The sequence below is a fragment of the Podarcis cretensis genome (assembly GCF_951804945.1).
Source record: "Podarcis cretensis genome assembly, chromosome: 14".
NCBI classification, from domain to species: Eukaryota; Metazoa; Chordata; class Lepidosauria; order Squamata; family Lacertidae; genus Podarcis; species Podarcis cretensis.
This window is the reverse complement of record NC_137183.1, coordinates 50234302-50248998: the sequence shown is the minus strand read 5'-3', so window position 1 is coordinate 50248998 and position 14697 is coordinate 50234302. Positions and strand designations below refer to the sequence as shown.

General features: G+C 48.9%; 1 protein-coding gene across 2 annotated transcripts; it reads left to right on the top strand.

Moving 5' to 3' along the window:
- Nucleotides 1-2760: 2760 nt before the first annotated feature.
- NT5M (5',3'-nucleotidase, mitochondrial) lies at nt 2761-14485 on the top strand. 2 transcript variants are annotated; one of them, XM_079952722.1, is made up of 5 exons: nt 2788-3743; nt 5987-6087; nt 10145-10205; nt 11169-11283; nt 12753-13033. In XM_079952722.1, exons 1-5 carry the CDS (start codon nt 3435-3437, stop codon nt 12893-12895), a joined length of 729 nt encoding a protein of 242 aa, XP_079808848.1. In that variant the 5' UTR covers nt 2788-3434; the 3' UTR covers nt 12896-13033. The 2 variants fall into 2 exon arrangements, with proteins under 2 accessions (XP_079808847.1, XP_079808848.1); XM_079952721.1 differs by lacking the exon at nt 11169-11283 and having other exon boundaries at nt 2761-3743; nt 12753-14485.
- The last annotated feature ends 212 nt before the right edge of the window (nt 14486-14697 follow it).

Below are 14697 nucleotides of genomic sequence, written 5' to 3'. Positions count from 1 at the left end.
TTTGGGAGACACAAAGCAATCCACCTCACCTCAGAACTAGTTCTTTCAATGCTTCTTCTGGAACCTTCTAAAAATGACATTTGTTTTTGAGAAATGCATTTCAGGCGCCAATGTTAAGAGGTCCCATTTGAGAGAGGGGAAATCAGTTGTTGTGCTGTGAGCAGCACGATACCAGGAAATCCTAAGAAGAGATGAGCTCATCCTTCACTTGATATTCCCAGTGTGGACATCAGGGGCTGATGTATATCCAGTCTGTACCTAATAATGGAACAGCACTTCAAGTTCAGGGTGGTTTTTTTGGCAAAGCTGTATCTCTTTTGCCAGTGACCTCTTCTCACCTTCATCATCTCATGTCTTATGCTCCAGAAAACCATATATGTTCATATGGCGAATAGCTGTTCTGAGTAAACAAAAATAGTGTATTGTAACCCACATATTATAAACAGGTGATGTGAATGAGGCCTACTTCAATCTGCAGCCTGTTATGCTTCCAGAAACATTGAGGAAATGGGATTTGCTCAAGAAGCAGTGAGGATAGAGTTCTGGGCTACAGTACAGAATAAGTGAGATAATTATGATCTAGGAGATGTTTTGTGAAAAAATGGCTTTCACCAGTGCTTTCATCTTTCTTGAAAAAGAGGTGCTGGAACTCACCATGAAAGCTTCTCTTATAATGGCAATGGCATCCACCTAACAGGTGCCGGAACTGAGTTCCAGTAAGTTCCTGCTGAAAAATAACCCCTGGCTTTCACAACTATTATCATTATTATTTTAAAGATATGGTTAATTCTGCCTGTAGTTGCTATTGCACAATAAAATACAGCACTCTCTGCAAAGTATAACAATCACAAAAGACAGTTTTATACTTCCAGGAGTTTCCACTGAGTTTCAACAAAGCTGGAGCAGGGGCAACCAAGGAATATGAGCACCTTTAGTTAGGTTGCTTGGACTTTCACCCTGGGACCTTAGGGTGATTAATAATTTTTAAATAATAATAAGGGCTTTTTTTCACCCAGAGCTCACAGGAGCTCAGCTCTGACACCTCAATGTTGGAACTGCTTGTGCGCTCATCAACCTTTGCTGGAAAGGCATTCTGCACATGCTCAGAGGCCCACTTCTTCGAATTGTATACACCATGTTGAACCTTGGCATCAGAACCTGATTATTCTGGAGCCAAGCCTGCCCGTAGTCCTCCTCATGCACCCTGAAAGCCCTGCTGAACAAAACGAAACTTCCTTCCATGTAAACACGTGCAGGATCACATGCCCTCCAAATTTCCCTATTTTCTGCGGACAACCCCAGATTTACAGAAGCCATCCCAGTTTCTGATTTGATCCCGGAATGTCCCACTTTTCCTTAGGACGTCCCTATTTTCATCGGAGTGATGTTGGAGGGCATGGAGTTATGCAACTCCTGAGCCAAGGAGATAAGTAGCTATATAGTACTACCTTTAGAAGACAGCCCTGCATAGGAAAGTTTTACAATGTTTATTGCTTTATTATGTTTTTATTCATGCTGGAAGCCACCCAGAGGGGCTGGGGCAACCCAGTCAGATGGGCGGGGTACTAATACTAATACTATAGAATGGACGTCCCTATTTTCATTGGATAAATGTTGGAGGGTATGAGATCAGGCTGCGCAGCTGACCTTGCTTGGGCCGTCTTTTTTTGCAGTGGGGGAAGCGGCCCAATTGAGGAGGTGTTTCCTACCCCTGGGTTTACTTCCAGTGCAAGGAGGGAGGCGATGGAGCAGGGCCAGATTTAGGTTTGATGAGGCCCTAAGCTACTGAAGGTAATAGGGCCCTTTCTATGTCCAGCGGTCCTTTGTCAACAACAAATTGTCGCTGTTTTTTGTGTTGAATATATGCTCTATGGTAATTTATGGACCTAATAGCCATTTGCATGGGACGCAGGTGGCGCTGTGGGTTAAAGCCTCAGCGCCTAGGACTTGCCGATCGAAAGGTCGGCGGTTCGAATCCCTGCGGCGGGGTGCGCTCCCGCTGCTCGGTCCCAGCGCCTGCCAACCTAGCAGTTCGAAAGCACCTCCGGGTGCAAGTAGATAAATAGGGACCGCTTACCAGCGGGAAGGTAAACGGCGTTTCCGTGTGCGGCTCTGGCTTGCCAGAGCAGCGATGTCACGCTGGCCACGTGACCCGGAAGTGTCTCCGGACAGCGCTGGCCCCTGGCCTCTTAAGTGAGATGGGCGCACAACCCCAGAGTCTGTCAAGACTGGCCCGTACGGGCAGGGGTACCTTTACCTTTACCTTTAATAGCCATTTGCACATAACAAAATATGTATTTTATCAAAATAACTGAACTGAAATACAATTAAGAAGTATATTAATAGTGATAAGGATTTGCTGAGTTAAGAACTCAAACTGGAATACAAAAGGGGGAGGTGAGAGGAAGTCTGGGAAATAAGTTAATGGAAATAAGTAATGAAAATTACATTTGTTTTGTTTTTCTGTATTTTTGTTACTTTTTGTGCATTTTTGTTTTTTGTTTGTCTTTTTGTATTAATTTGGAAAAATCTAATAAATATTTGTAATAAAAAAAGAAGTATATTAATAGTGAAATACAATTAAGAAGAAGTATATTTTGGGGGGTCCCCAAGAGAGGTGGACCCTAAGCTATAGCTTGTTTAGCTTATACGTAAATCCGGCACTGTTGGGGAGAACCCACGCGATCCCACGCAAGGAGCTGGTGGCGCGCGCTTCCCGGCCGGCGCTGGAAACATGCCGCTGCTGCGAGGCGGCGCTTGGAGCTGCCGGGAGCGCAAGCCCCAACCCCCTCCCCACCCGCAGCTCCTCCCGCGGGCGATGGGAAGGAGAACCGGAGCACTGCCGGGTTGGGCTGCTCTGCCGGCGCCTCGGGAGGAGGGCGAGAGAGCGGCTCCCGCGGCTCGGCTGCAACCCAGAGGCGCGCGCGCATCGGGGCACCCCCAGCGCTGCGGAAGCACCCCGAGTAGCCCCACGGAGCGCCCTTCTCCGTCGCAAAGGGGGCGAGGAGAAGGAAGCCCGTGCGGATCTTGCGCGGGACGAGCGTAGCGCACCCTGAGCCGCGCCCTTGAGCGCCACCCTGCCGCTGCTTTTGCGCAGCCGGGGGCCCGGGTGCCCTCGCCTCGCCTCGCCTCGCCGCCCTCTCCATCTCCTCTCCCGGGGCTCCTCTTTGGCTGCAAATCGGGGCGAGGAAGCAAGAAGGGAGCGGCCGGACTCCGTGCTGCAGCGGCAATAATTGCACCAATAATTGCAATTATCTGCGGGTTTGGCGGACCTCGTGGGGCTCCCCAAATCTGTGCGCCGCAGAGAGACAGAAAACCCGGCGTGATGCAGCAGTTGCAGAAAAGGAGGCTGGGGATTTGGGAGCGCAGCGACGAGGAAGCCTTGATCCGGCGCCCTTCCCCGGTTTTTTAAGAGAGAGATTCCGCCCTTCTCCATGCTAGCCATGAGCAGCTTCTTCTTGCACCCGCGGCCAGCCCTGCGCGGCTGCTGCGCCCCTTTCCTGGCCTCGGGCGCCGGCTGTTTTGCGCACTGCAGCAGACGCAGCGCCTCTTCGCGCTGCGCCCCCGGCCGCCGCCGGCGCCTGCGGGTCTTGGTGGACATGGACGGGGTGCTGGCGGATTTCGAGGGGGGCTTCCTCAAGAAGTTCAGAGCCAAGTATCCGGAGAAGCCCCACATCTCCTTGGAAGACCGCAGGGGGTTCTGGGTCTCGGAGCAGTATGGGCAGCTGGAATCGGAGCTGAGTGTGAGTCAGTGGCCTTGTTGTTGTTGTTGTTGTTGTTTGTTGTTATCAACATAATGTCAGTAAAGGCAGCTTGCAGATTACAAGAGGACAGATCTCTGCCCCGAGGGGCTCACCATATATAACTAGACGCAAGGGAGGCCCACCAAGGAACGGAAAGGGAATTGCAGCTGGAGTAAAATGAAGGAAATTGCTCATTATTAGCATCAACACCACCCACAGTGCCTTGCAAAATACAAAAATACAAATCTCCAAGGGGATTTGTAAATACAAAACCCCAAGGGGCTTGCAGTATATAATTAAACAGAAGGGAGACCAGAGAGAAACAGAAAGGGAAATGCAGCTGGAGCAAAACAAATGAAATTTGGTGTTGTTGCTTGTTGGATTTGTTATCTACCATTCACAGTAAGGTTCCAGGACAGGTTACCACTATTTTATATTGAAACAGTGGTACCTCGGGTTACAGACGCTTCAAGTTACAGACTCCGCTAACCCAGAAATAGTACCTCGGGTTAAGAACTTTGCTTCAGGATGAGGACAGAAATCATTCTCCGGCGGCGACAGCGGGAGGCCCCTTTAGCTAAAGCGGTACCTCAGGTTAAGAACAGTTTCAGGTTAAGAACGGACCTCCGGAACGAATTAAGTTCTTAACCAGAGGTACCACTGTATAGTGGTAGGAATACTGTTGTGGTTTTGAAACTTATTAATCGCTTGTTACCTAAAAGGTCTCTGAGCGTCTTACATGTAAAACATACTGGGGTAATGCCATTAAAAACATGATGCCTTAAGGAGGAGGGAGGAAGAAACACAAAACATTAACATTCTGTACAACATTTCCAAAAAGAAAAAAAAAGGATGGATCCTGAAAATATGGCTGTGTACACAATACAGGCTTACCACACAGCTAGGTCGTTCTTTTTCTCAATTTGGATTGAAGCTGGTTTGCTGGGGAAATTCATCAAAACACAGTATTTCATAAATAAATGACAGGATAGGTACGGATTGTGGCCAAGTCATGTGTACTGGCAGCTCACTGGGTGCAGAGTAGCCTGGAATGTGTACAGATATTTATCTCGTGTGTCAAAGCCTAGGTTAGGTCAAGTGTGTCTTCAGCATGTCAAGGAAACCATACAATAAAGGTGCCAGACACATCTCTGTGGGCATGGAATTCCACAACCCAAAAGCTGCCACAAAGCAGCATGCAATCTTCTGGGCCGCTGCTGCCATCCTGAGTTTCTACAGGTGATGGATGGAACTACCAAGATCCTAATACCCAGGAGAGTCTGTGGGGAAGGAGGCCACCTTCAGATATTTGGGGCCCAAGTCATTTAGGGCTTTGAACCCTAAAATGTGAGGCGGTTTTAGTGTTGTGTGACTGGTTTGGCAGCACTGCATGCCAGCGCTGCAACAATGATGTGTGAGAGGTAGGGGGGGGGGCGCCAAATTTTAGTGCCACACAGATCACTGCTGAAATTTGAGAACCCGGAGTCTGCCACTGTCTCCTTGAACTGGACCTGAAAACCAACTTGAACACAGTTTTGAAACAGGGGTTATATGCATAGGAACTCCAGAGAGAAATCTGGCTGTTGCATTTTGGACCAGTTGAAATTTCTAAGTCTTCTTCAAGGGTAGACCCTCATAGAAATAAATAAATACGCATTTGTTTACAGTAGTAGATAATAACAAGCACTTTTAAATAGGCAAAGTCACCTCCAAGGCTTTTTATTATTATTAATGCTCACAACGGCCCTATAAGGCAGGCCACTGTTATCCACCTGTTGCATAGAGTGGAAATGAGGCTGGCAGGTAAGTAAGTGCCTTGGAATTGAACCCAAGTTTCAGGCCTGTTCTCCATCTCCTGCACAACCCCGTCTCTGTGTTTTTATTAATGACAAAAGTCTGAGCATGTTCAAAGTCCACGAGGTTGCTCCACCGAGCAGCGAGTAGCTAACTCTGATCTGGGCCTGGGCCGAGCGATTCTGTTCCCTCTTGCTGCTATTGGTTTAACTGATCGGATAAGCGGGGAGGGCTGGGCAGGCTGGCGAGGGGGTAAACTACAACCCCCAGAATTCTTTGAGGAAAGTCAGGTGTTCCAAATGTGCTCTGTATGCAGCCCTTATTCAAATGTTGCTGCTCAAGCTGTCCTCATGGATTCTGTTGTGCAGGAGAGCAGCCAAGAGGGCAACAGACTTAACAAGCTAATGTTCTCCCCCTCCTCAACCTTCTTGCTCCAAAACTCTTTGCAGGAAAAGGCAATTGGCATTTGGGAGTCAAAGAACTTCTTCCTGGAACTGGATCCGCTCCCAGGGGCCGTGGAAGCTGTCAAGCAGATGGCCGAGTTAAAAGAGTGAGTATGTTTGGCGGAATTTGCAAGGGAGAAGCTGCCCATGCAGGCACACCCCTGCTCTTCCACCAGACGGGCTTCTTCCTTTATTTTCATTATTTTGTCCTTCTAGCCCTCCCTACACCAAATGGTCCCAGGGCGAGCATGAGCTATAAGGCCGGGCGATATCTATCAATACACGGCACTAAATGCATGAATCAGTCAACAACAGCAACATTTTATCTATTTGTTATCGGCTGTTGTTATTTTAGGGACGCGGGTGGCGCTGTGGGTTAATCCTCTGAGCCTCTTGGGCTTGCCAATCGGTAGGTCGGCAGTTCGAATCCCTGCGACGGAGTGAGCTCCCGTTGCTTGGTCCCAGCTCCTGCCAACCTAGCAGTTCGAAAGCATGTCAAAGTGCAAGTAGATAAATAGGTACCACTCCGGCGGGAAGGTAAACAGTGTTTCCGTGCGCTGCTCTGGTTTCGCCAGAAGCGGCTTACTCACGCTGGCCACATGACTCGGAAAAACTGTCTGTGGACAAACATCGGCTCCCTCAGCCAGTAAAGCGAGATGAGCGCTGCAACCCTAGAGTTGTTCACGACTGGACTTAACTGTCAGTTGTTATTTTAACTGCTGCTGTTACTTATTCTGTTGATTTGTGATCGGTCACTTCCCTTTGTTTCTGCATTTTCCCTCTAAGCGGCATTTTGCAGCAGGGGCTAGTCTGTTAGGGGAGATGGGGTGCTGCTCCCATAAAAAAAAACCTCAATCTGTTCTCTGCTAGGTCCCCCCTGTCTCCCTTCTTACTTGCAAGTAATCCACTGGCTGTCAGCTTCCTCCTCCTCCACAGTCTCAGTGATGCCCCTTGCAGAATTTGGCAGGGAAGAGGAGGAGGATAGGGACAAAACTACCATTAGTAGGTTCCGTTTGTCATTGGCTCTGGCCAATGTTGGAAATCCCCCAGGCACCAGGCATGTTTTGGGGTCCAATTGCGCCCACGTGGAGATCTCTGGATGCTAGGCTAGCGGGCTGAACCATCCAGTTTTCTTAAGCAGAAGAGCTTATTTGCTGCATTTATATTCCAGTCTATGGTTCACCCCCTTCCTCAGTTAATCACCACCACGACCCTGTGAGGTGGGTGAAGAGGCTGTGACTGGCCCAAGGTCACTCAGTGAGCTTCCTGACTGAGTGGGGATTTGAAACCTGATCTCCCAGGTCCTAGTCCAACACTCTAACCACTACATCCCACTTCCTTAAAGTCCTTCTGCTATGGGATAGCTCTATAATTTAAGTAGGCAAATAAATCTGGGGACAGCAAAATGTCACTTGGAGAAGGATCTGAAATATTTTCCAGGACGCTTGAATTTGTTTTATTCTGGATTGTTTTATTTGACGTTTTAACGTCTTGTAAACCTCTCTGAGATTCCCCCCCCCCCTTTTAAATACAAAGCGGTGTAGAAATGAATAATCATAATAACAATCATCTTAATAAGTCTCATTGGGTGGAAAAGGCACCTAGGCATTCCTCTGTAGCGACCATAGCCTAGGTGCCTTTTGGTGATTAGCTTATATACCTGAGTTTCTAACATTGGCTCTAGCGCCACCTACTGTTGGCCTCCTTACCTTCCGCCCAACCATTCACATGGGCATCAGTCACCCCTGGCACCTTGTAGTTAAAGAATGGCCAGGATACATGCAAACATACTCGAGCTGCAGTCCTGTGCGCACTTACTCAGGAGAAAGCTGCATGTGGGATACTTCTGAGTGAGCACACTTAAGATCTCATTGATCAGGCTTAAATTTCATTAGAGGATGGTGCTAAAAGCCTGGGTTAGTACTGCAGAGGAAAGGAGCTGGACAGTAGGGTACAGCAGTGTTTCCCAACCTTGTGCCTCCAGCTGTTTTTGAACTACAACTCCCATCATCCCTGACTAGCAAGACCAGTGGCAAGGGATGATGGGAATTGTAGTCCAAAAACAGCTGGAGGCACAAAGTTGGGAAACACTGGGGTACAGAACCCTCTTTCTTTTTCTCCCTTGCACCAGACCCTCCAAATTCCTGACCCGCATTCATGGTAGGTGAGCTGGGAATATAGCACATATCCACTCATTTTGGCCTCGGACTAGGCAACACAGTCTTTGAGGTTCAAATCCAACCTCTCTAGTTGTTCCATTGCCTTAGCTGACAGACCAGCTACTTTTGGCCCACCCTCAACTGTCATCTAGCCACCCCTACCTGAACTATTTCCATTGCTTCCCCCCTTCTCCCTCCCCATCCCACTTTCCTTGTGTGCCATGTCTTTTAGACTGCAAGCTTGAGGGCAGGGAGATTCTTACAACAGATCCTTTTTTTAAGCTTCTCTGGGTTCCTAAGCATTTTAAGCTAACTTTAAACAAATACAGCAGGGAGCAGGACTGGGCAAGACCGGCCTGGGATTCTGTAGAGATGCTTCCAGGCAGTGTCAATATTCCTGAGAATGATAGACTAAGTCAGGGTTCAGCAAACTTTTTCATCACGGGGCCGGACCACTGTCCCTCAGAACTTGTGGGAGGCCGGACTATATTTTGAAAAATATAAATACCCGGCAAGCTGGTCCTGCAACTGCTTCTGGACCTGGAGGAGGAACGCACTTAGCACGTGCTCAGGAGCACATCTTGGCACCGCCCGTTCACCGGCATTGTTGACAGGCAGCAGCCGCTCCATCAGTCCGTCCCCGCAGATCTCCCAGGTGGCGTAAACCACGCACTGTGGCCCATCGTCTGAGGCCAGGTTGGCGGACATGCCGCGCATGCGGAGTGCCGGGCAGGCGGTGCACAGCTCTCCCCCCAGCCCCCCCCCAAAAACACACCTTCTTGGACCTCACCTTGCTCCCGCTCTGGCAAGGCATTGTCATTTCAGCTTTTCCAAACTGAAACGAGGCTGCTTTCTTCCCCTATCGTGGCCGAAAAGAGAAACCAGCGAATATTCCAGAAGTACTTCGGATGTTCTTATTTCCAAGCTGACCATGGAGGGTTTTTATACATCCAGGATTTCCTCTCCACTCGCCCTCCTAACTATTTGAGCTATTTTACTGTCTGTAATTAAACAAAAGATGTTAAAAGAAAGTTTGTTTGAGCTTGCCCTCCAGCGCGGCCGCCGAGCGCGCTACCAGCAGTTGCGCGAAGCTGGGCACCAGGCATGGGGCCAGCAGGCGTGCCACGCTCTGGCTGAAGCCCTGCGATGCACCCGTCACGATGCCCATGGCATGGCCCAGACCTGTAACCTGTCCTCTGGCCTCTCTGTCCATGGCCGTGCCAGGTTTACCTCAGCCGTGGGCAGCGCGCTTGGGATTGGCTACAGGAACTTCCTGCAGCCAATCCGAAGCCGCGCCAGCATCGTTGCCCGCCCAGATGCCGTGCCAGCATCGCAAAAGTCAGTCCCCGCACGGTGAGGCGTCCGCAGTGCATAGGGACTGACCGAGCGGGCGGCAGGGTCCGCAGGCCGGATTTACGAGCCTGGGGGGCCACATCTGGCCTTTGGGCCTTAGTTATCTGACCCCTGGGCTAAGTGGTCTGACTCCATCTGAGGCAGCCTTTTGCATATATGGTGGCGCTGTGGGTTAAAGCCTCAGCGCCTAGGGCTTGTCGATTGAAAGGTCGGCGGTTCGAATCCCTGCGGCGGGGTGCGCTCCCGCTGCTCGGTCCCAGCGCCTGCCAACCTAGCAGTTCGAAAGCACCTCCGGGTGCAAGTAGATAAATAGGGACCGCTTACCAGCGGGAAGGTAAACGGCGTTTCCGTGTGCGGCTCTGGCTCGCCAGAGCAGCGATGTCACGCTGGCCACGTGACCCGGAAGTGTCTCCGGACAGCGCTGGCCCCTGGCCTCTTAAGTGAGATGGGCGCACAACCCCAGAGTCTGTCAAGACTGGCCCGTACGGGCAGGGGTACCTTTACCTTTACCTTTATGCAGAGCACACTTGAGCTATTTTTTTTTTTTTTGCAGGAAGGCCAGGATGAATAAATGCAAATGTGGATTATTTTTTCTTCTCCACTCTCTCCCTCTCCTTCCCTCCTTCCCTTTCTCTCTTTTCTGTCATGGTAGGACCGATGTGTTCATATGTACTAGTCCCATCAGGAAGTATCGGTATTGCCCATACGAAAAGGTAACGGGTATATTATTTTTATTACTATTTCTTCATTTAGACAATTTGTAGCCAGCCTTTCAATCAAAAGGATTCCCAGAGCAGAGGACAGTGACGAAATTCAGAATCTTTCTGATGGGAACACCCTCCTACGTGCAGTCTGGAGAGGCAGGAACTAAGCCGTGTGTTTTGACCGCCTTCTTAAAACCCATCTGTTTAGCCAGGCTTTCCCTGGCTGGAAATTGCCAATACATTTCCTGGGTTTTCCTGGTATTAAATATTCGTTGAAACTAGTGGTAAAAGCAGACTTTGAAAAAAAGGAGGCATAAGAAAATGATCAAAATATAGGCAACATCAACAGTTTTAAAAACAACAGACGTGCACAATTGATTTTATGTCTGGAGGTGCTCGCCGGAACAAAAGAAAGGTTTCTAGCCGGTGTCGAAAACATCACAACGAAGACACCTGCCTGATATTAACAATTGCAATTTTATAGTACGTTTTATATAAACTGCTTAGGGAGGGTCTGTATTTTAAGCAGTATGTAATTATTGCTGAGAAGTAAGTGAAATCAAGAACGAAAATAAAGTGATCAAATTTGCAGTGAAACTCCGGGGAGCCAGGATGAGACCAGGAGAGGGCATTAAAGTGACGAATAAAGTAGAACCCTCCACGAAAAGACTGATATGAAAAGCCAATTAAAAGGCACGGACTCCTGGATCAGCCTCAAAGCTGTGGGGAGCTGGTTCCATAACTGCACCTAGTGCAAGATTGCAGTCAAATTTTGTGCAGACACCAGCCCATCTGGAGTGTTCCAAGTCTTGGCTCAAAGTTAAGCTCCACTTCCCTCTCCCTGCTTCCCCATAATGGGGTTTATTTTGGGTTTTTTGGTCATTGTGGTTTGCTGGTCATGCCAGTTCCATCCTCCTCACACCCTCTGCCCACAAACTCTTTTCTTCCACTGTTTCCTTTTCCACTTTCCAGTACGCCTGGGTGGAGAAGCACTTGGGCCAAGAGTTTCTGGAACAGATCGTCCTCACCCGAGATAAGACGGTAGTCTCTGGCGACCTGCTGATCGACGACAGGCCTGATATAATAGGTGAAGGGGTTGTCCCAAGGGAAAGGGCATCGGGGGCTGGTGGGGGGATGGAAGTGCAAGGCAGTGAAGGCCCCAAAAGCCCTTCAACATTGACACATACTGTGCTTATTTATTTGAATTTTTATACCAGAGCTTGCACAACAGTAGTTAGGCTATCCCTGTCCAGATAAGGGCACAGCTGGACAACCAGCCCAAGCTGATGGAAGACACTCTGTGCCACCGAGGCCACCTGAGCCTCAAGCGACAGCAAAAGATCCAGCTATAGATCCAGACCAATAGATCCAAGCTACCAATAGATCCAAGCTAAGAGCAGGCAACCTCCCATCCATCCGGTCTAGGGAACCACCCACTAACAGTGTCTCAGCCTGATCTGGATTGAGCTTCAGTTTGTATCTTCCTATAGACATAAAAACATAAGGCTGTCATCACGCAACTCCCATTTTAGGCCTGCATCACAATCCTGGATTCGCATGAAGTCAGGGCAAGGGTGAAGGGGGAGTGAAAGAGAAGCAGGATTTCAAATGATGGCTTTAAACAACAGCAGGAGTTTAAATGGAGCAGGGATGGAGGGACACAGAGGAGCTCAGAGGTTATTGGCAGGCAGGGACGTGAAGGAGCTGTGAGAATACCGTTTTTTTTGCTTTTAGGCAATTCTTCTGTGTGTCACGACAAACATAATCCAGCCACTCCTGAGGCTACAGCCACTTACCTGGGAGCAAGCCCCATTAAACACAATGGGACTTACATCCAAGTAGGCATGTTTAGATCACATTGCTCCCAGCTGCAGGTATCTGTTGGCTAGTACACTATATGGCTACCTGCCAGTTGCTACCGTAGTAAATAAGCAAAGTCACTTACGACAGACTTTGGGGTTTACAGGCATATAGCACACACAGGGCTGTGTCTACCCTGAAGAAATTCAAAATTCTGCTTTGAGGACAGAAACAAAACCTGAAACCTATACAATAAGGGTCAGCAAACTTTTTCAGCAGGGGGCCGGTCCACTGTCCCTCAGACCTTGTGGGGGGCCGGACTATATTTTGAAAAGGGGGGGGGGGAGAACGAATTCCTATGCCCCACAAATAACCCAGAGATGCATTTTAAATAAAAGGACACATTCTACTCATGTAAAAACACACTGAATCGCGGACTGTCTGTGGGCCAGATTGAGAAGGCGATTGGGCTGTATCTGGCCCACGGGCCGTAGGTTGCCTTCCCACGATATACAAGCTCTGCAGACTGGAGCGCAGACCTCTGTTAGTGGATTGTGAGACTTCACCAGCTGTTATAAAGCCAATCTTTACACCCATGAGGACTAGAAACTTCTCTCCCCTTTTCATTCCCACTATTAGATTCCATAGCGTAGTGAGGTGACAGATTTTTTTTTAAAAAAACCAAACAAAACCCCACAGACAGACGTTATTCAGTTTAAAAAGGTCCTGAGTTGCCTTGTTTTCTTTGCCTTCCAGGAGCTGAGAAGAGTCCGAGCTGGGAGCACATCCTCTTCACGGCCTGCCACAACAAGCACCTCCAGCTGCCTCCTCTTCGTCGGAGGCTGCACTCATGGGCTGACGACTGGAAGGCCATCTTGGATAGCAAGCGGGCATTGTAGAGCTCGTTGGGAGAGTCTCCTCGACGTGCCCGGCGAGGGGCCAGAATCAGTGGTGCAGGCCCGAAAACCACATCTTGGCCCCGTGGGGAGAAGCAGGAAAAAACATGTCTTTGGATTCAGCTGTGGAACCAGAGACGAGGACAGGCTTCCCAAGAAAAAGGAGCTTGGCCATTCTGCTAAAGCCATCACAAAAGCTGGGCCACCAAAGGACCTTTGCCAAGCACCCTTCCTGGGTCTGGCTTGGCCTAGTCCAAAAGACGTCTTATCCCAAAGGAAGGCCCAGCCAGGGGTGTTCACCACCCACCAAGCACTGTTTAGCTTTATATCTGGCTTCCGTAAAGATGGCCGCCATCTTCAACATCCTCTCCCAATCTCGGACATGCCTCCATTTCCAGGACTGAAATTTAGTTTGCTTTGGGAGGACGTTGAAATGAGCTGAGGAGCCACTTCAAAATCCAAAATATGTGTGTGTGTGAACTGTGGTAGCTCATTTGCGAGGGGGAAAGCCTGGGTTGGGGAACCAGTCACCGGTCCAAACATTATTGGACTCCATTTCCCATCATCCTTGGTCGTGCTAGCTGGGGATGATGAGAGTTGGAGTCCATCAACATCTGGAGGGCCACAGTTTCCCTACCCTTAACTCCCAGAAACATCCTCTCTGTCATAGCGTTTGATGGTTCAAGAGGGCAGCTGGTCGACAAACCCAGGTTTCTGAGCTGAGACCTGGTTCCAGCCAAGTTCTCCTTTGGGCTCTCAGTGTAAGCCAAAGCGACTGCCCTTCTAACGTAAGAAGGCCTGTGGAATCTCAGGTTGGGCAAGGAGGCCTCAGTTCTCACAAATGGCAAGAGAGGAGGTCATCCACATCATTTTTCGCGGATAGACTCACAAGACTGAATGGACTTTATACCCCACCAACTATCCCTCCAGGTAGAAGAATAGTATGCCAGGGAGAAATATTCTAGCCTGCTGGTTTTCTATACAGAGGAATTTTTATTTTATTTTTTGGACAGGAGAACACTGCAGTGTGAGCCCATATCCTGAAGCAGATATGGCAGCCTGTGAACAGGTGGACCATTTCGCACTCGCTGCCCATAGGAGCAAGGTCTGAGCTTCACATTGAAGGGAACTTTCTGGAACATTTGTGGTATATGTAGCTCTTTGACTAGTGTCTCAGTCAAGTGACACTGGACAGAGGTCTTCCGTCATGAGACACTCTCATTCCCTCCCAACACACGGCAGCTAAAAAGCTTGTGACAGCACACAAGGAAGAAAGCTTTATTGTTCCTGGAGGACGAAAGCCAAAAGGATTCCCCCCTCAAGCTGAAATTTGGCAAATGGTCAGAATTAATTTGGCTCTGTGAATCTGCAATATTTTTCAAGTTCTGCTTTTGAAATCTGTTTTGAGACTTTTACAAAACGAGAAAGGAAGGAAAGATTGGCTCGTCAATGTATTTTAAAGGCAGCCCTTTCAAGTTTTCAATTCCGTGCTTCGACGCTGTCCTCTTGTTTCCATTCTCCCGGTTCAAAACCCCCAAATTCAGCAGCTTTCCTAAACAGTCATGTTGAGAAATAAATCTGAAAGAATTAGAATCAGTTTTGATTTCTGCAGAGCTGATTCAAGCTAGGAGAATGTGCTCTTCTGGGTGTCTTTTGGGGAACAGGTGGAGGCAAATCATAGAATCATATAGTGATAGAGTCGGAAGGGACCACAAAGGTCATTTAGTCCAACCCCCTGAAATGCAGGAATCTTTTGCTCAGTGTGGGGCTCAAACCCACGATTCTGAAATTAAGAGTCTCATGCA